A 20,514-nucleotide genomic window follows, 5' to 3' on the forward strand; every position below is an offset into this window, starting at 1 on the left:
CGGAGAGATGGAGCTATGCTAGCCTAATTGCTGGTGTAGACGGTGCTAGGTGAATGGAAGAATTCTTCCATTGACCTAGCTGCTGTCTCTTGGGGAAGTGGATTAACTTTGCTGACAGGCAAACTTCGCCTGTCACTGTAGTTACTGTCTATACTGAAGTGCTACAGCAGCGGAGCTATTTAAGTGAATAGAAGAAGAATATTGTATCCACTTACTATAGGAAATGCAGCCCCAACAGAATACTAAGAACTGTACGGTATCTATATTTGAAAGTGATAAATGGGCATATTTGGGGAGTGGGTAGGGAATAAGAACACACCTTTTTAATGATACTGCAATGAATGAGATTGAGCTTTTTGGAAGCATGAAGTGGGATAACAATCCACTGCTGGTCTGCCCTGACTACAATGAGCTTCAGGGATAGACAAGACATATATTTGGGTTGATATTTATTTTAATTTTTATTTCTGCAAATGAACAATGTGGTAGCTAACATTTCTGCCGGCTCTGCCAGCATCTGCAGCACTTCTGTAATATTGCCCATTAGAAGAATTTTTATGTACACCATTTACTTTGTCAATTTGGTAAATATCTAATACTGTGAAATAAAATATATACTAAAATATAAATTAGTGCCATCACTTAAGCAGCATAATGTTACTGGCATATTCCCATTATGGGAGGATCATAATAGCTGGTATGCAGCATTTACAGTGACCACCAGTTTCAGTGAAGGGGGGGGGGGGAGTATGTGAAAAATACAAAGCTTATATTGAAGGGAGAACTCTGTGTTCTGTTTCTCATACACAATGCCAATAATGCACAGGTAAAATCATGCATTGGAGAAAATACCACATAGAAACATTCTACACTCAGCAAAATTGTACATAGGAGAAAAATTACACACATTTGTAAGGCAACGTATGATGTGTTGTATGATTGCTGCTGGCATACAGTTAACACTGTTGTATGACCTTGTGAGGTATTAGCCACCAGCTGAGGGGGGCCCGGCCATTGGCTAGTGGGGATTCTCTGGAGTGGTCAGTGGCTTTCATGGCAGCCAGGCCCTTCCTTTCAAGAGGTTAGTAACAGCTACTTTCAGTGCTATAGCTATAGTGTGTATGCATAGCAGCAGGCCTCCCCTGCACCGCCTCCTTTCCTCAACTGCTCTGCACTACCCCCTCCCTCTCGCCCACCTCCACCTTTGCAGCAGTAAAATGCAGCATTCGTAGTGCGCATGCGTTTGCCCCAGTTGCGTCCTGGGGTGGTTATTTATAGTAAGTGACGTCACCTAGAAATAGAACGCGGGGGAGCAGCGCCTCCTCCCCTCCCCTGCGGTCTGCTCAACTCCGCCCCCTTCTTGCTCTCACAGGGCGCAGGCGCAGGCGCAAGCGGCGGCAACCTTGCGCGAGGCACAGAGCGGGGAGAGAGAGAGGCGCGACTGGCGAGCTGTACACGCTGGTGAGGGAACAGAGCGAGCGCGCGATCTTCGCTCCGCCACAGGCGCCGAGGTACCCATCAACCACTGCCCCGCGAGCGCGACGCGCCAACGGCTGCCGAAAAGCCCGACGGTCACTGAGCGCGAGGCGCCAACGGCCGCGGAGTGAGCGCGTTCGCGCGCTAGGTAACCCGTGAAGCGCGAACTCTCCGCTTGGTCCCCGCGCGAGAGGGGTGCCGCTGAGTGCCCAGCCCGGCAGTCACTACGGAAGCGGCCATGGGGGACCGAGAACAGCTGCTGCAGCGAGCCCGCCTGGCCGAGCAGGCGGAAAGATACGACGACATGGCCTCAGCCATGAAGGCGGTGAGTGGGGAGCAAGGGGTTGGCTGCGGGTCCCACGCGGAAGGAAAGCGGGAAGCTGGGCAAAGGCGGGGTTGGGCCCCGCGGTGGGGGGATGCAGCCGGCCTTTGGGTCCCACCTGAGGGAGGCAGGGCGCAGTGGAGTCCCGTACCACGGCACACTCGCTGCTGTGTCTCCTCAGGAATCATGGGTGGCGCCTTGTGACTCGGCGCGGGGAGCCTGGGCTCTGTTTCGGCGGAGCTGGGAGTGGAGGGGGATGGTCCGTTTCCAGCGGCCGGAGCCAGATTCCGCAGCGCTGCAGCGGGTGTCCAGCCCTTCCGCTCTCCGGCAGCAGTGTGTGAGCCCCCGCCCCGGTACGCTCTTGACATTCCCTCGCAGAGGGCGTGTGCTCGGCTGCCTCTCCTCTTTCTTTCTCAGCGGCGCGTGTCCGGGGCAAGCGGATGGCATAATACTTTTGTCCTGCGTTTGCCGGGGGGAACTTCCTCTTCCCCATCGATCCTGCCCCGCCCCTGTCTGACGCCGGCCCGGGGCCCCCCTGTCCTCCGGGGTGGGCCGTAGATGCTGCGTTTGACCTTGGAGTGTTGGTTTAGCGCCTCCAGGTAACCTGGGACCAGTCCTAAAGTCGTAGGCATGGGCTGATGGTGCTGTATGTGTGGCCTGGTCAGTCTCTGTGCTTAGAGGTGGGTCTGGAGAAGCCTAACATGGCAAGAGGGCCCTTTCCTTTCTAGATGTTTCTGTGGCATCGAGGAGGCCTTACCCACCAACCTGGGAAGCTTTCATTCAAAGATCCAGGAACATAAACACTCACAGCACAAGATCCTTCAAGGCATGCCTTTCTTTTTCTCGAGGCAGTAGAAGAATTTGCTTGCTATATTGCCTACAATCTGTACATCGTTTTGAATACTTTAACACTTTCAAATAGTATTTAAAGGTAGATTAAACCAGCCCCTTTAAAAGGAAGCATTTAACAGTAACTTGTACTGAACACCTAATAAATTAGCAAACCAAACTTCTTATGTCTAAACTATATGTGAGATCCGGTGAAGAGTATTTTAGCTTTTAAAAATTAAATATTGAATTAACATACAGTATTCTTCCAGAACATGTCTGCTCTACTCAATTCTTATTTATGATCATGTTAGTTTGTATTGTCTTAGCACCCAGATGCCCAGCTAATTCATAGCCCTGTTGTGCAGTAGTGCTGTCTAAATAGACAGACCCTGCCCCAAAGAACTGGGCTTCATGTGGAGTTCATATTATAAAAAAAGCCATCCATCCATGATCCAAAATGTTATAATACATCAGACTCTCAGTTTATATCACATGCCTTTAAAATAAAAATTCAAGAACCTCTCTCATTCTGTTTGGTACTGATTTTTCTGGTCTGCTTTGTATGTAATCTCGTACAGCACAACCTCTTATGGCTAATAGAATTCTTACACAGAAGTGCATTTGGATATGTCTGTAACAGAGCTATTATGTTTGAAGTGAGAAAATATATTAATGGCACTACTAGATTTGCTAATTGAAGTGGGAATGACTCTACCTTTAGAAATACCTTTCATTGCTTATTCTAAAAAAAATACTTACTTGTCCAAGCCTATGTACAGGTTTTAGTGAAGTCTATTGGTGACCCAGGAAATACTTGGTAAAATTGGAATAAATTTAATGCAGCTGAAATATTTTTACTATTCAAAATTTCCTATTCAAATATTGGAATGCATGAAATCAGAAAACAAAAGCAGAGTGGAGCTACCGTCTTACAGGAAATGCTGCAGATAATTAGTGTTTGTCTAATAGACCATTTTAAATTTAAAAATATTTTGCTATTTTTTTTATCATTCCATACTGCTTCAAAATCATTTGTCTTTGCTTTCCATATTTCCTTTACCCTCCAATAATGCATTTGACAGTGCAGTTCCTCTAGGGCTCTAACTTCAATATTTGTCTCAATGCATTGAATTTAGACAAAGGTGCTAATTGCTTCTTTAATATATACCTCACATAAACAATTATAAACATACCTAAAATGGAAGTTAAAATGTTTCCACTTTGTTACAAATGATGAAAACTGTAGTTATTCTTTGAATACAAAAATAGTTAACTCCAGTTTCTCCAAGTATCTTTTGAATACAATGTTGGTTAGCTGGATACTTTTTTTGCAGGTTTTCATTCTAAAACATGATGCAACTTCTAGAACATCCTTGTACATTTTGGGCAGGTTTTGGGGAAAGAGTGGGAGCTTACATTTTTATATGAAAGGCAATGTGTTACGTGGGCTCTTACAATTACACACAACTGTTTCCTCTAATTTCAGTACATGTAACCTAAACAAAAAGCTTCTATCATTTAAAGTAGCCCTACCCCTGTAAAAACATTAACTAATTTACAGAGGGAAATATTTGCTATCTGACAATTACACACACAGATATAAACTGATGTGAATAGTCTTAAACTAAGACATTTCTTGATATGAGGATGCAAAAAAACTTGTGTATAGTGGGAGAAATACATCCCATGTTTTCTAATAGACTAAAGACTTTAGCAGTATGTTTTCAAGTTAATGGTAGTTTTGTAAAAGCTAGTTAATGTAGAAATTCTAATGTTTTAAACCTTATAGGAAATACTATATATTTGTTAAAGTAACAGTACAATCATTAACTGCTGTTGAGTTTTTCCTCTTGGCTGAATGCCAGCTCTTTCCCACCTACCATGATGAGTAGCAGGAGAGGAAGATAAGACTGCAATGTGACATAGACAGTGAGTTTGGTTTTCTTTCAGAACCTTAACGTTCCCTCCATGAGAAATACAGTTAAATGTACCTCTGTAAAATGGTGTTTTGCCAAAGGGTGTGGTACATTCATTTAAGTAAACCCTTCTCTAGGGCTCCAGCAAACTAACATTACTACTTGTGCTGGACTTCCATATTGATGTTTTTAATTATTATACAGAGAACAGGAACAGGCCAAAGCTGTGAAAAAAACAGATATACTAAAAGCATATTTTTATTTACTTTAAATATGGCACTTCACATGTCCGTGATGTTTGAACAATTATATGAAGAAGCAATATTGCATTAAATGCTGCTTTGTTCAAATGAATTTCAGAAATGGTATGAAATACTGACTAATAGCAAAAAGGAGTTAAGCTATTCTGCTGAATTACACCATGAGCTGTAGAACTCAAAATATATGAATTCCTATGCATTTTGCTCAAGATTTTGATTAGTCTGTATTGCTATTTAATGTAGCAACATAGTGACCATATCTTATAATAACTTATTCATTTCAAATTAGTGTAAGTAGAACTGAATTATTAATTTGAGAGGAAGTAATCTTGAGTAATACTTGTGTGATATGTGGAATACTGAACTCCTTGCCAAGGCTCACTGCAGATGGAAAGAAAATATATAACATTAATGAATATGGTATATACACCATTTTCAGTTATATTATTTTTATTTCTTTATATATATAATAGGGCTCTAACTTAATTTGTAGGGAGCTTTTGAAATTTCCTTTTTCATATAAGGTGTGAAAGAATTTTGACAGACTTGCACTTTCAGTATTACATCGTCTGGCTCTTTTCTCTTTCCAGTGATTGTCCGTTTTTGGTAGTACTGTGTATGTGGAAAAGCAGGGATGCTTTTGATCTAAGTGCTACCCCTGCCTGCTGCAAGACTATCTAGTGGTTTGTGCTGGTTTGATACTAAGGGTATGTTTTCAATACAGAGTTAACTCATGAGATTGGCTTCCAAGTTAGCCTTGCCCAGGTGTGAGCAGCCACACCGCAAAGCCATACCCAGGTTACTGTGTTCTCTCTGATGATGCTGTCACCTGTGTTTCTCTAGGACTTTGGGGGTCATATCCCATGTTCTTTATGCTATGATAAGCTGAGCCTCTCTGATTCTTTCTGAGTCAGTTGTGAGAGAACTTGAGTGCCCAGTTGGTAAGACGTGGGAGGCAGGGAGTCAAATTGTAGAAAGACATTAGAGAACTGTCAGTACTCATGATTTAGTCGATGTAACTACTGCACAATATGGCAGTTACCAGCCTGAGTTAAATCGGCACCTGTACTTTAATCTACGCTCCCAGACAGGCCAGCTAGCCTGAGTTGAAAGCACAGGTAGACTCAAGTGAGTGGATTTTCTGTGTGGAATTAGGCTTGGCAAGGTGGTCAGTTGAATAGTCGGGTTACTTGACCACCTATTATTGGACTGTCAAATATTCAGCAAGAATGTCCTGATATAGGTGTCAGCCTATCTTTTTGATTGCATCATGGTGCCATTCTTTTTTTCTTTGGGGGGAGTGTGTTAGAATTTTATTGTTTTGCATTTTTCTGAGTTAAAATAACTCCGTTAAGTAACCTGTTTTTTGTAAATGAGGTATAACTATCTATCTGAGGCTAATCTTATTGGGGACCATAAAGTCTTATTCCTTTTGTTACAGTTGATCCTGTTCTAATAAATTAGTGCTTGAAAATATTTGACCATTTTTGATATCTGACCAAGCTTAACTGGGCAATTGACCAGTTAATTTTGGATTGGTCAAATTTCCAATCTTATGTGGATGGGAGGAGGGTCAAGGGCACACCTGAATAAGAAACTGAGCTAACTGCATGAAGACACACGGTCAGTGGTTCCTTTTCATATTCCTAGCACTGCTGTGGCTTGTACCATGGTAATGTGAGAGCATGCTTTTAATTGACCGTCAGGTAATAGGTAAAGTTTACCAACTGCGAAGCCCAAGAGCCCTCCACCTCCAGGAAGAGATGGCTATGGGCATAGGGTAAGAGAAGCTGCCTTCTGTCCTTCAATTCAGTGTTTTTCAACCATATGTGGGAGATGGTGAGGTTGAGAAGCTGTCTGCATTGCCATGGACCTCTTCATTACATCAAAATTTGTGTCATTGATCACCAACAAAAATTTATTCCTGCAATGGGTAAAGCAGGAGGTGACACCTTGACAGCCACCTTCTCCCACCGTATACCCTAATACGGTTGGCCACTGAAGAAACTTAAATGTGCAGGCCTGCAACACTCTGCTTCTCTCACTGAAGCAAACTACAGGAGTAATGTGCTTTGGAACCTTGAGACTCCTGTTAGATACCCACCCATCCAGAGTTGCAGGTAGCCTTCTAAATGAATGGACAGCAGAGTGAGTGAACAATAAAATAGTGCAAAAAACCCCTTCCAAAAACACACATGAGAAAACTGGGCAGGAAAAAGAAAATTGACAGAAAAAAGTGATATTCTGGGACATAGGGGAAAGGCTACATTACAAAGGAGGGGTACCCATCAGTCGATCACGGGAAGGCAGGGAGTGCTTCTTCAGAAAGTGTAGAGCAGTGTTTCTCAGGGAATGCTTCGGAGACCAGTGCCAGTCCCTGAGATTTTCCCTTACATAGTTTAGGAAGGCAGCAAGCTGGTCCCTGGAATCAAAAAGATTGAGAAACACTGTAGAGAACTCCTGCCATGAGCAGTACAAGAACAGTGCTGAAATAACTCAGTACATTGAATAGCCTCCTCCTAGCGTGAGCTACTGCTGAGTTGCAGATCTTGAGTCCCTTTTCCTCAGTTGTAGACAACTGACAGGCCAAAAAGCTGAGGTTGCAGTGAAGTTTTACTCCACCCAGGCAGCCCTGATAAAAAAAAAAACAGGTTTTTCCAAAACTCTGTTGAGATTTAACAGTGTATGGTCACTAATTCTACACTGAGTTGAAGGCACTGTATGTACCACATACTGTATTGTAGTCACCATTGTGTACAGAGGTCAATGTGCCAACGCCTATTTTGAAGGTAATCATGTCGATGTCAGTTTCTGCATGAAACGAATCTGATTATAATCCTGTGGTGAAGAGGTGTGGGAGGCGGGGGGCATGGAACACATAGATTTGGGAATGGTGTGGGTTTGTTGTTTTTCACTTGTATGTATTCCTCATCTAAAACATTTTCAGAATATAATTCCAGGTTGAAGATTCATGGTGATGCGTAGATAGCTTCAGCATACAGCCTGCAAGATTCCATACCTCTCATGTCTGGCAAAGGCAAATGGGAAGTAGTGTTGGGACCACTACTGGGTGAGATAGTTAAAGGTACCCTGTTTAAAAAAGAAAAAGAAACTTCTTTTTTGTACTTTTTTAGTTTCTTTGTTGTATAAAGACAGCCTGAAAGCTCTCATTCTCTCTCTCACACTGCAGGTTTCAGATGTATTCTGGAAGTTCTCTCCTCCCTTAATTAAAGGAATGGGTGCTGAATCCTTGATAATGATCTCTAACCACAATATTTGAGAAAAAAACAGGTGGTGTTAACCGTTTTGAACTAAGAATAAAAATAACTGAGTTAATCAGGTTTCACTTCCTTGATACTTGCAATCTTAAAATCCTATTTCTTGTTCCACCATCTGTAGTCTTCCTAGGGCAGAAAACTTCTAACATTTTAAAAAGAAAAAAGGATCAGAATGAATCTTCTGTTAACAAAAACACCTTCCCTTTCAGGCTACCTTAATAAATCATAAAGCAGCAAAAAAGTACCCACAATGATTTTTAGGTTTTTTATCACCTTTTTAATATCTTTTCTACAAGAAATCAAGGTATTTGCTTCCTTCAGCTTGAATGCTGATTATCCTTCATGACCCTGGCTTTGCACTCACTGTGGGAATTTCATGTTTTGCCACATGACTTCCCCAGTATGGATTTGCAAAGGGACTGTATCTATAAAACAGCTGTGTGGAAAGCAAGCCCTATTTGTCATACTATTTTTGGGATGTTGAAGTTACCGAGCTGTTCTTAAATTTCCTTTAACAGGAAAAAAATTCTTGAAATGTATGTATGGCAGAACAAAATCTTCTGATTTCTTCTGAAACCCCTCACTCAATGTAGCATTGGAGTATGATACAAAGACACTGCTGGTCTCCTTGCTTAGTGGCATTACAGTGATGGATATGAATTGGATGTCCATATTGCTGCTTCTATATCTTTCAGCAGCCTCTGTTCCAGTTGACCTGCTTGCAGAAATGACTTGAGATCTCCAGAGAGTGGTGTTGAGGAAATTGCTTATTTGCCTTGAGATTGCTGCTTATGTGGTATACCACTAAATTCTGTTCTGTCAGTTCCTCCTGGTCAGTACATAATAAGCCACTAGGAGAAATATTAAGACAGTTTGAGCTATGTAGCCATGTGTGCTGGTGATACCCAGTTCAATCTTTTAATCAAATCCATTAGGTGCCTATCTGTGAGAAGATCCTGGATAATGGTTTCTTTCTCACTGGTGCCTCTGGTGAGGAAGGTACAACCTTCCTCTTGTGTAATAAATGCTCCATTTAGCTTCATGCTTGTGACTTGTTTGTGCTCCTAAACACCTTTTTAGAGCTTCAGGTGATACAGAATCTAGTGGCTCACTAACTGGTGCTTCTTGTGTGGAGCATGTTAGACCTCTGTTCTGGAAGTTGCACAGCCTACTATTTTTCTTGTAGGTATAATAAATTGTGTTCATTTTGAGCTATAAAAGCATGTGTGGTTTGGATCCTGGCTGTTGTGTAGACTGATGCTTTATGTGAAAATTAAGATCCACTAAGAGACTTAAGTCAGTTTTAAAGATTGTTAGTTGCCAGGGGTTTGGAGGAAAGTGTTCTCAGTTGAGGTCTTTTGATGCTACGAGCTTTCCTGTGTTGGTCTGATCATCAGTTTGACTTTTGCACCAGTCCCCTAAGTATTCTAGTTACTCACCCTTTTGCTTAATGGAGGGTATGTACATAACTTGAGTTTCTGTTATGATTGGAGAGGGAGAGTTCTTCAGTTATTTTTGTCAAATGGCTTTGTAATTAATATGTACTAATTTGCTGTCCAGTATCCATGTGTTATAATGCACTTTTATTTACAACTTTCACATTTTTTAAATTTCCATTACGCACACAGTTGTGGGAAATTAGGAATGCTTAAGTTTGAAGTGGAAATAAAGGCCTTGGAAAGTGGAGAGAAACTAAGCGGGAGGGAGAGATAAAGGCAGGAGCATGAGAAGCATGGGCATGGAAAGAAGTTGGACTGCTGATGGGTTACATTAGCTTTAAGAAATATGCTATAGATACAATGAACTGAGGCTAAAGATGGTGTATAGTTTCTCTAAATAGCAAGCACAACACATAGTTTTGCTTTGGTTATCATTCAAATTGTCTGTTTAAATGAAGATGTCATTAAAGAGATCTGTAGTTGGTTCTTGAGAACCTAGCTTTTCCTAGGTTGCCTTGGAAAATGCTGCTCCCTGTCATACTCTTAAATTTTGAGTCACGGAGCTGTATGGAGGAATGGGTAGCAAGCACATACTAACGAAGTTAGTTACTATCTCTACAGAGATTCTAATGGCAATAATGGTTGCATCACATTTAGAATTCTGATTTTTCATTAAGATGAACTATTTTATATCTGAAAAGCTAGACACCATTCTTGAATAGTTTATGGGTTACTGCGGTACTCTAGAAATAGAAGTTATCCTCTTGAATTTGGCGAGGAGAAATTTAATTTCTGATTTCGTTATTTGTAGCATGCCTGTATATTGCTGTGTAAATATTTAAATTTCTTTTAATAGTTATGATATCATGTTGGCTTCATGTCATTGGCAATGGGAAGCAACAATTTGCTTTGCCACATTAGGTTTTTTCCACAGTTGTCGCAAATTTTTAATATGCTGTTGCTAATGAGATATGCTTAGTATTGTAGACTCAGATAAGTCAAAGTATTTGCATTCACCAAGAACCACCCCCCAGTTTAAAACCTCCAATTGTTTGCTAAAATAGAACTGATCCTAATCTATAGAGTCTAGAAACTTTCTTCACAAACTGTTGTAGAGTGCAGTGAATCAAATGTATTATAAATATGCGATATTTAAAAATATTACTGAAGCTTCATGAGTCAGTAACAATTCATTGTGTAATTATTGCAATATGTGTTTTTAATTTACTCCCAAGGAATATTCCTCTGTCTTTTGAACTTTCCAATTTACTCCATTTTATATAATTTCTTCCCTTACCCAGCTTTGAAATCCTGGGTTGCAACCACCATTTTAGCTGAAAACAGGACAAATTTTAATCAGATTGTGCGAATTACAGTCCCGAAAGTGCAGTGAAGGACGTGTTGTGGAGCAGTACAACCTAGTTCTCCTCTAGTGGCTGAGCATACGGTTTCTTCAGCATGCACCTTGGACCCCACAGCAGGGTTGAATATGGAGAGGAACTGCATTGTCTGGCACTGCCCTGTACTTCCACTAGGCTGTTGGGCAGTATAACACATTTGAATTCAATAGGAAAAGCCTGTAGTGTATTTGCCTTTTTGGAAAGACTTTCCAAATCAGTTGTCTTCCTCTTGAATAGTTCTTCATCTTGCCAGTTAGATGCACGCTGTTCAGTGGCTGTTCTTAAGACTCCTTGATGAGACTTAAAAGTGTAATATAAATGTTTACAAATACCTTAGGGAGATGGTATGGTAAAGTTTTAAAGTGAAATGTGAATTTTTTAAAGGAATTGACTTGCACTCAGGTCTTCAATTTTGGTTAACGTGAACAAGAACACCATCATGTCTAGAAGGAATTTTTTCCTCTTGCAGTTTCTAAATCAGTCATACTGAATGATTGCATTTTCTCCTTCCTCAAAGCCAACCTATTTTCAGTTGATCTTTCTATGTATATTTGCAGGTGACTGAGCTGAATGAGCCCCTCTCCAATGAAGATAGAAACCTGCTGTCTGTAGCCTACAAGAATGTTGTTGGGGCTAGACGATCTTCCTGGCGAGTCATCAGCAGCATAGAGCAGAAAACTATGGCGGATGGGAATGAGAAGAAGCTGGAAAAAGTTAAAGCATACAGGGAGAAGATAGAAAAGGAGCTGGAGACAGTCTGCAATGATGTTTTGGCCCTCTTAGATAAGTTCTTGATCAAGAACTGCAATGACTTCCAGTATGAGAGCAAGGTCTTTTATCTGAAAATGAAAGGAGATTACTACCGCTATTTGGCAGAAGTTGCTGCTGGTGAGAAGAAGAACAGTGTTGTGGAAGCTTCAGAGGCTGCCTATAAAGAGGCTTTTGAAATCAGCAAAGAGCACATGCAGCCCACTCACCCGATAAGGCTTGGGTTGGCACTCAACTTCTCAGTGTTCTACTATGAAATCCAGAATGCACCTGAGCAGGCCTGCCTTTTAGCCAAACAAGCCTTTGATGATGCCATAGCTGAGCTGGACACACTAAATGAGGATTCCTACAAGGACTCCACACTTATCATGCAGTTACTTCGAGACAACCTCACTCTCTGGACAAGTGACCAGCAGGATGAGGAAGCAGGAGAGGGCAATAACTAAAGAGCTTTCGTCCCAGCCCTTCATCATCTCCTCCACCATCCCCATTATCACCATCCCACAATATTTCCTTGCCACAGTTTCACTAAATATCTAGTGCTAAGCATATCTGTATTGTCAGCACAGCTGTTCAGATCTGCAGTCCACTTTATCGGGAGGCAGTTCTGGATAAGTCTTCATGAGCATTGCTGGATTGATTGATTGATCTGCTCTGTTTATCATAGTAGCACTTGAATGGTGCAGAAAGATGCATATTAAAGAGGCATTATAGTTTGCCTATTGATTATCAAACATGGGCAAGAATAATGGAAAGTGAATTAATCAAAAGTCTAATCTTAAATTTTCCATTCAAAATGAGCTGATAGTGTTTTGTTGAGCAGTACATCTTGTGCATGCAAAGCAAATTAGCCACCCTGAAAACTTTTTCAACCAATGAAACCAGTTAAAAAGCTGATGTGAAGTGACAACTTAATTCTATTTATCAGTTTACAAACTGTTCAGAATGTGAGGTTTTGGTAGCAACTTGCTTTTTGCCTCTCTAACTTATGATGTGCACAGACTTTCATTTAATGCAATGCATCTACTTAAAAGTTTTGATACTTGTAACCTTCTTTGCAGTTGTTTTGAAAAATCATGAATTTATTTTTTGTAAACTCTTTGGCTGTTTGGTTGTCTGTGTATTCTGACAGCACCATGTCAGTGTTAGCCCATGTTAAGATGGATGACTCTCTGAGATGCCAGACTTCTAAATTTAATGTTTTGGAATTAAATGAATAAAATAAAATGCTGCTTCGGAAATATTATCTCAACATGAGCTGTCCTGTCATCTTTTCATAAGAATGGAGATTTATAGAGGTGTCCAGCCTGCAAATGCAGTCCTAAATACATTGAAGAAAATGTAGCAATCCAAACTAAATAGGTAACGTTGCTCACCTATATCCCAGTGGGGCTGCCAATTGCATAATTAGTGCAGTAACTTGGTAGTTCAACTGTAATTCAAGCCTGCCGGTCAATGTTTACAAGATTCTAAAGAGTATTGCTTGTTGACATACTAATTAGGTAAGAAAAGACTTGTATGTACTGCTTCTGTCCATGCTGACTTTTACATTTTTTTCCTTAGAAATTACAGCCAAGTTGCTTATACCAATTAATGAATTTTGAATTAAATTTCTTTAACAGAAACCATAGCATTATCTTAGACTTGTCTATACAAACAAAATGCAATCATGTTGCTTAATTAGTGTTGGATCTTAAGGAGTTCCTCTCAAACTAACCTAAATCTGATCCCCCAAATTCACTCATTTGCTTTATCTCCACTTATAAATTAGTTAATATGTAGTGATTCCTTGTGTGCTCTTGCATTAACCTATTTAGTCATGTTCTTTTCTGACCTCAGACACATTTTTATCCATAACAGGCCATCACCCCTCACCCTATGGTTTAACTTCAGCCTGAGGTCACTGTGCTATCTAGCCAGCCTCTGCAGAAGCCAGCAGAGTCCCGTTCTGAAGTGGAGTTGAGCTGGCTGAGTCTTGGCTGAATAAAGACACCTTTTTTCTGACTCAGCAACTGACCAGTCAGCCACAGAGGTCTCAGAGAGGAATTGCTTGACACCCTGCTTCTCTCACCAGTTGCTCACAGCTAACAATGTCCTATGTAGAGGGAGGAATATTCAGCTGATGAGTAGCATACTTTACCCACCCAGTTTCTACTGTGCAAGGCTGTAGTCATCTCAGAAACGGCTGCTGTTCTGAGCAGCTTCGTCCTATGTCCTTGCTGTGTTAAAACCTACGAAGTTCAATTACACTTTGTCAGCTATGTTTATCTGTTGCAGTATTAAAAACACCTCCATTTCTGCCTATGCTACAGTTAAAAACGTTAGTAATACAAGTAATACTGTTATAACTGCATGCTATGCAGCTATTAAAAATGGTTACAAGTGTTTCCAGGAGGAGACAGCAGCTGTATGGTCATATCTGTGAGCAATTTGAGGAGGGAAAAGGTGTTCTCTAAGAAGTTATGTGGGGAGGTAGCAGCCTTATAGAGATTGAAGAGTACTTCCTGCAAGAGTTACCCTGGACAGTGGAAGACTATAATTGAAGGTGCGTGAATACTCTGTGTGGCATCAATTTGGCTGGAGGGAAGGAAGATAGGGCTGTGCACGGGAGAGAGGTATGTGTGAGGTGGTGATGCTTCTTCCCTTAAACATTTGCAAAAATATGGGGAAAATCACTTTTTTTTTCAAATACTAAAGGAATGCCCTTGGATAACTATTTTCTTGAGACCTTATGAGAGAACCTTTATCAAAACCTTTTTCAAAGCCTCTGTAAATTACATCCAGTAGTTTTCAGGGAATTTGTATAAACCGTTGATTTAAAAACTCATTTTATTCTTAATTTAGACATGCTTGTTTTTCTCCATGAGGTACTCATCTTGGTGCTTTATTTCACAAATTAATTTTTTTTCCTAATCCTCTTGTGACCTCAGGGTAATATTAACAGGGTTGATGGATCCTTGTGTTGGAGACCTTAGAAACTTACTCACCTATTCCCTTTACTACCTACCAATGAAGACTGGCTTTTTGGCAGCTGTTGCATCAATCTGAAGGGTAGGGGAGAATTGGGCCCTCATGGCAGGTCCCCCTTATACAATGTATCATAAGGACAGGGTTATTCTGAGGCCTCATGCCAAGTACTTGCCCAGACTTGTTTGAGTTTCATATGAACCAATTCATTCATCTAGTCTTCAAGCTTCATCCAGCTGTGGGGAAAGTTACTACATTAAATATATGATGTTTAAGGGTATTATGATCCTGTAACAGGACAAAATCATTCAGGAACACACTGGCATTCATTTGCTGAAAGGGTTATGGGTCAGGCAGTAACATAAATTATCAAAACCGATCACTGCATAAGAACATGTTGTGAGTTAGCCAGGTTTGATCCATCTAACTGCATCAGCACTTTCCACTGGAGCTCCGTCAGCCTCTACTGTCTGTTTGGCAGATGTCCTTATTTCTGAAATCTAGATCAGCTCTTTAGAGCTTGGTCCACAACTTTTCAAGACAATATTCTGGTAAGGCTGTCCTGTAGTCTAAGTAGGACTCCCATTTCTCACCATTCTCTTTATGGTAAACGTGGTTCTCTGAGATGTGTTGTCCATATGGTCACTCTTGGGCTGCATACTTTTTTTGGCCAGCAGTGTCTGTTGGAGCTGGGCCTCCCTATTGGAGCACAGAATGGACCCAGCTGTCCCTCAGTTCTTCCTTTAGCCATACAGAATCCCAAAGGAATAGGACTCTGTAGTAGCAGGGAAGGAGGGTGGGTCATGGAATCCATGTGGGCAACATATCTCGAAGAACCATGTTAATGTAAGGTGGGCAACTATTTTTTCTGTTGAACAACTTTTCTGAAGTAACTCTCCAACACTGTATTTCTGTTGGATAAAAACTCACGTTTCTAGCCTGTCCACATGACAGTCCAGTCGCTGATACTTAAATCCATAAATATGGGTTGGTTGGGCTATAGTCTATTCATAGGTGAACAGAGCTGCCATTGTCTATCCAAAGAGAGACAGCATGCATATTGTCTTTACTTACATGGACCTCTCAGCATCTGGCACGAATTGCATATTAGTCCTGGGAATGTTGTTTGCCCACTATGGTGAACTTCAGCATTTGCACAGAATGATGGCTGGAGGTGAAAGACTGCTCATACTAAAGGGGTTGTTGATTTTAAAAATGCATGCAATTAAAATAATTTAAATGATAATATAGAATTAAGGTGTGGGTGAAAACTGATGATAATGTAATCTATCAAATATTCTGTAACCTTTGGGGCCAGTTTGAAATCCTTAAGCATACCTATTGGAGGAAGGGAGGGAGGAGGAGGTGGCAGCGGCAGTTGGTACCAGAGAAAAAACGAATTTGGATGCTCTGGGTTCCACCTGTAAGGCAACATATATATTCTATCCTGTTTTGTTTGGAAAATATTGTATAGATATCTCTACACCCATAAATACTGAACTATTTTAGCACTGCTGCCCAAAATAAAGCAAAAACATCAAACCTAATGTAACATGCATCTGAAACAAATATTTATTTTAAAGGAGATAGAATTAAAACTTAGATTCCATTGCAAATCACGTTAATGCTTGAACCTTCTCGTGTAATAGTCTCTCTAAAGTGTAATATAGACTGTTTTATTAATACCTCCCCAAATCACACTGGTTTGCTTCCAAAAGCATACCCTTCATCCAGAGTGTAAAAGCTGACCCTGGCAACTTCCACTGCATAGATCTGACAATAAGTGCTTCAAAAATGCCATGCTTGTGGTTTAATATAAATGCCTAGGAACTTACATTTTATAATGACCATTTCCTTTTATGTATCATATTCACTTTTTTCTCTTTAAAAATTGCAACAAAAGACAGCAATTATCAGATACTCTGCTTTAGGTTCCCAATCCTGCAGAGATTTGCACACATTCTTAATTTTGCATGTGCAAAGTGTATGAAATTAAGCGTATGTGCCGATCTTTGCCAAATCTGGGGCTACGGGTGTAATAGTACAGTTTTTTGAAGAGATTAATATGGAAAAACATGAAGTACTTAAAGCTCCATGTGGATATAAGGGGGTCTTAGATCTGAGTCTTTCTTTTTCTTAGGGTGTTGGGATAGATGGATTTTTTAATTTGTTTTGTGTTTTGTTTCAAAAACTCTCTTCCTGGCTTTGCAGTGTTTTATATGTTAAAGAGCCAGTGTCTGGAGGAATAAGGTACTATAGACATCCACCATTCACTGATATATCAGAGTACCTCACAAGAAAATAATTAGGTGCGTTACTGAGATATGATTCTCTTTCTGACAAGCTAGCACAATGTGGTATTTCCTCAGCATTTTACAATGGTGGTTAACATTCACAACCATGTCCGTAAGAATAACATGTAGATGTGATCTTCAAGGCCACTTGCATGGGGCCTACCTAAAGGTCAGTTGCTCACCGGGGTCTCTTCATGCTTATGCTTTCAGATAGAGAAACGTTAGTGGGATTTGGTCCGTGTGTAAGGTGTGCAGGCAAATACTTTAAGGGGGGCAAGGAACCTAAAGGGCTATGAGAATTTCCTCCTCTATCCCACTAGAAATTCAGGACCCATGTGTGGGAATCCAGTGAAATAGCTTCAGAGAAGAGCAAATAGCAGCTAAGCAATCTGTTTGATAGTAGGAAGGGAAAAATTATTAAGGAGAATAAGATTGCTAACAAAAGTGTGCACCACCAGACCAGACTTCCTTTGTTACAGTCTCATTAACAAAGAGGATTCTTCTGGAGATCCATGTTTGCAAGGTATTTGATATAAAATTATAATTTATAAATATGAAATTTAAAAAACAATATAAAATGTTAAAGTAATAAACTTTGAGTAATAAAAGGTTAAAGATGAGACTCTAGAGAAGCACCCAGTCATTGGATTCCAAGACTATAAGCCCTGGGATCTCCAGGTATTTCCTTCTTTATGGGGCTAGGTGTCCATACAATATTGTGTGGAAAGATTAATAACGAAGGACAGCAACTAATATGTCAGCCTGAAAACACTGGTTTAGGTCGATCATTTTACTACAAGGTAGAATAGTCTATATTTTAGCAGTCACCAAATTTTTTTTCAGATTTTTTTCTAGTAAAGGTAGTCTCTTTGGATCCCTCTGAATACCAAATAGCATATTTGAAAGGTAGTCCTAATAGTCTGTTCTCTTGTCTATATTACTATAGCTACTTTAATAGTTTCCGCCAGGTAGGTGAACATAAATTATTACTTTTATTTACAGGTTCCAATACTACTGTTCATGGTACAAGAATGCAACAATAGGGAAAAAAAAAACATGCTGGAGGAAACAAAATATCTTGAACCGCCATGTACGTAGTTACGGGGTGGAAACCTGTGCGACTTTGAGTTGTAACTCTTACCTGTTTCCTCATCTATAATTCCAATACTCTGATGGTTTTACGTTCCTCAATTTGTGTGGCGATTTGGCAGTTGGATCCCATGATAGACCATACTGTACAGCATGTAACTTGTCATATTTTTCAGTCTTTGGCAAGATGACTGAGCCTTTTTGCGTTAAGTACTCAGCCCTTCAGTGTACTAAAAAATTTGGTTTTGTTTTTCTCTCATCAAAGATTGTTCCAAAACTGACCTTAACTGCCTTTTCATTCACCTCCGCAGAGCTAGCTTCTAGAATTTATATCCTATGTTTCCTTGGTAATGGCATGCAACTAGGATATTATTCCACAGCACCTGGTCATTCAGTTTCACAATGTGATTGTGAGAGTCTGTAAGTCCTCTAAGGGTCATATAACTCTATGTATAGGGTAAAATATTTGAACAAAGAGAATATCTACACTTTAAAATGCTACAGCAGCACATCTGTATCTCGTGGAGAAGTGGTAGCTAGGTCAATGAAGAACTCTTCCATTGACCTAGCACTATCTACACTGGTGATTATGTTGGTTTTAGCTACATCTCTCGGGTGTGGATTTTTCACACATTAATACAGCTATGTGTCTCAGGGATAAGTTCCTAGTGTACACCAGCTCTGAATGGGACCTGCCTGATGTCAGCTCTGATGATTTTTATAGGATATGAAAGGTAAAGGGATGTGGCTCCCTGGCTATAGAGAGAACTTCTGTTCTAGTCTGCTCTTTTAAGGATTTTGTCCCATGTCAGTGGTGTACTTGGACTAAATTACACAGTCATTAGGATCTGGAGTTTTGATTTATCCTCCTTATCCCTTTCACATTTCCTTTAATTACTGGAATTGTTGCCATACCCCTGAAATACCTTATTTGGCTGCATTTGATATATTTTGAGCTGACAAATAGCTATAAAAGCCGTCCAAAGGATAGTTACAGCTAATTTAAAAAAATTTAAAATCTCAGAACATTAAGTACATTGCTGTAATAACCACTGGAATCAATGGTTACTGAACCCCACTGTGTGACAGGGGTATACTCTTTTTGTAATCCTGATCTGAATTTGGGTGTCTGGGAACAGAAAATAAAGATCAGTGTCTTGGCAGCCCTCCTGTATGTGACACCTTTACTACAGTTGCTGCTTTAATGTGAAATATTTTGCTGTGGTCACGCCAAATTTGTTACTTTGATATTTTGATTTTGTTGGTAACTCTCCCCAAAGTATCTCAAGGAGAGTGTGATCCTCTGAAGTCCCTTTCCAACATGCTTTCTTCATATTTAAATACTGAAGGCAGGTTCAATGTGGTGTGACTGATAGGGAAATGGTCGGTTTCCACAGTTTAAGCATTAATCTGGTTTTGTCTTTACATAAAGTTAATCTAATTGCTTTAAGTACTGAAGAGTGCAAGGAATATCTTTTTGCATTGCCAGTCTCCATTCATATTATACTAGAATATCAAAGCACAATTTCTCTTTTGTTTGTTTTAATAGTTCTCCACACCCTCGGTGACTCATCAATCAGAGGCACAGAAATTAGTGAGTGAGTGACAACAAGTCCAACAAGTGCATTTTGGGACAATAATCCTTGAAAGTTCCACTCTTGTTGGTAAAAATATTGTGCTGGGGGACAGGCTTGATAAATTATGTAAGGGTTAGTTATTCTATAAATATTATGCATTACCAATGCAGCCTTCTGTTTGCTGCTCCCAAAAGAAATGAATTCCTTAGTTTTGATAGTTCATTTTGTCATTTGTGATACTACACTGAAGCCATGATCCAGATGTTATCACATAACTGATTATCATCTATTTTAAGGAGTGAATATGCACATTTGATTGCTGTTTTTAAATCTTTTTGGTACTCTAATAGACTCATAGACTCTAGGACTGGAAGGGACCTCGAGAGGTCATCGAGTCCAGTCCCCTGCCCTCATGGCAGGACCAAATACTGTCTAGACCATCCCTGATAGACATTTATCTAACCTACTCTTAAATATCTCCAGAGATGGAGATTCCACAACCTCCCTAGGCAATTTATCCCAGTGTTTAACTACCCTGACAGTTAGGAACTTTTTCCTAATGTGCAGCCTAAATCTCCCTTGCTGCAGTTTAAGCCCATTGCTGCTTGTTCTATCCTTAGAGGCTAAGATGAACAAGTTTTCTCCCTCCTCCTGATGACACCCTTTTAGATACCTGAAAACTGCTATCATGTCCCCTCTTAGTTTTCTCTTTTCCAAACTAAATAAACCCAATTCTTTCAGCCTTCCTTCATAGGTCATGATCTCAAGATCTTTAATCATTCTTGTTGCTCTTCTCTGGACCCTCTTCAATTTCTCCACATCTTTCTTGAAATGCGGTGCCCAGAACTGGACACAATACTCCAGTTGAGGCCTAACCAGCACAGAGTAGAGCGGAAG

General features: G+C 40.3%; 1 protein-coding gene and 1 long non-coding RNA gene across 5 annotated transcripts in view; one reads left to right on the forward strand and one right to left on the reverse strand.

The window, feature by feature from the left end:
* The window catches only part of LOC127035060 (uncharacterized), a 26,121-nt gene extending 23,577 nt beyond the window's left edge, over nucleotides 1–2,544 (reverse strand). For all 4 annotated transcript variants that reach the window (XR_007769546.1, XR_007769547.1, XR_007769545.1 and 1 more), the window contains exon 1: nucleotides 1,917–2,544. This is a non-coding gene — a long non-coding RNA (uncharacterized LOC127035060). The remainder of the gene's footprint in view (nucleotides 1–1,916) is intronic.
* Nucleotides 1,387–12,942, forward strand: YWHAH (tyrosine 3-monooxygenase/tryptophan 5-monooxygenase activation protein eta). The gene is made up of 2 exons (XM_050924533.1): nucleotides 1,387–1,801; nucleotides 11,480–12,942. The coding sequence occupies exons 1-2, from the start codon at nucleotides 1,715–1,717 to the stop codon at nucleotides 12,134–12,136; spliced, it is 744 nt and encodes a 247-aa protein (XP_050780490.1). The 5' UTR covers nucleotides 1,387–1,714; the 3' UTR covers nucleotides 12,137–12,942.
* The last annotated feature ends 7,572 nt before the right edge of the window (nucleotides 12,943–20,514 follow it).

The sequence above is a fragment of the Gopherus flavomarginatus genome, chromosome 15 (genome assembly GCF_025201925.1).
Source record: "Gopherus flavomarginatus isolate rGopFla2 chromosome 15, rGopFla2.mat.asm, whole genome shotgun sequence".
NCBI classification, from domain to species: Eukaryota; Metazoa; Chordata; order Testudines; family Testudinidae; genus Gopherus; species Gopherus flavomarginatus.

Excerpts from the sequence above, each read along its gene's own strand:
- YWHAH (XM_050924533.1), top strand. The coding sequence starts at position 1,715 with ATGGGGGACCGAGAACAGCTGCTGCAGCGAGCCCGCCTGGCCGAGCAG. Across the intron at positions 1,802-11,479 it reads TGGCCTCAGCCATGAAGGCG|GTGACTGAGCTGAATGAGCC; the intron begins GTGAGTGGGGAG and ends GTATATTTGCAG.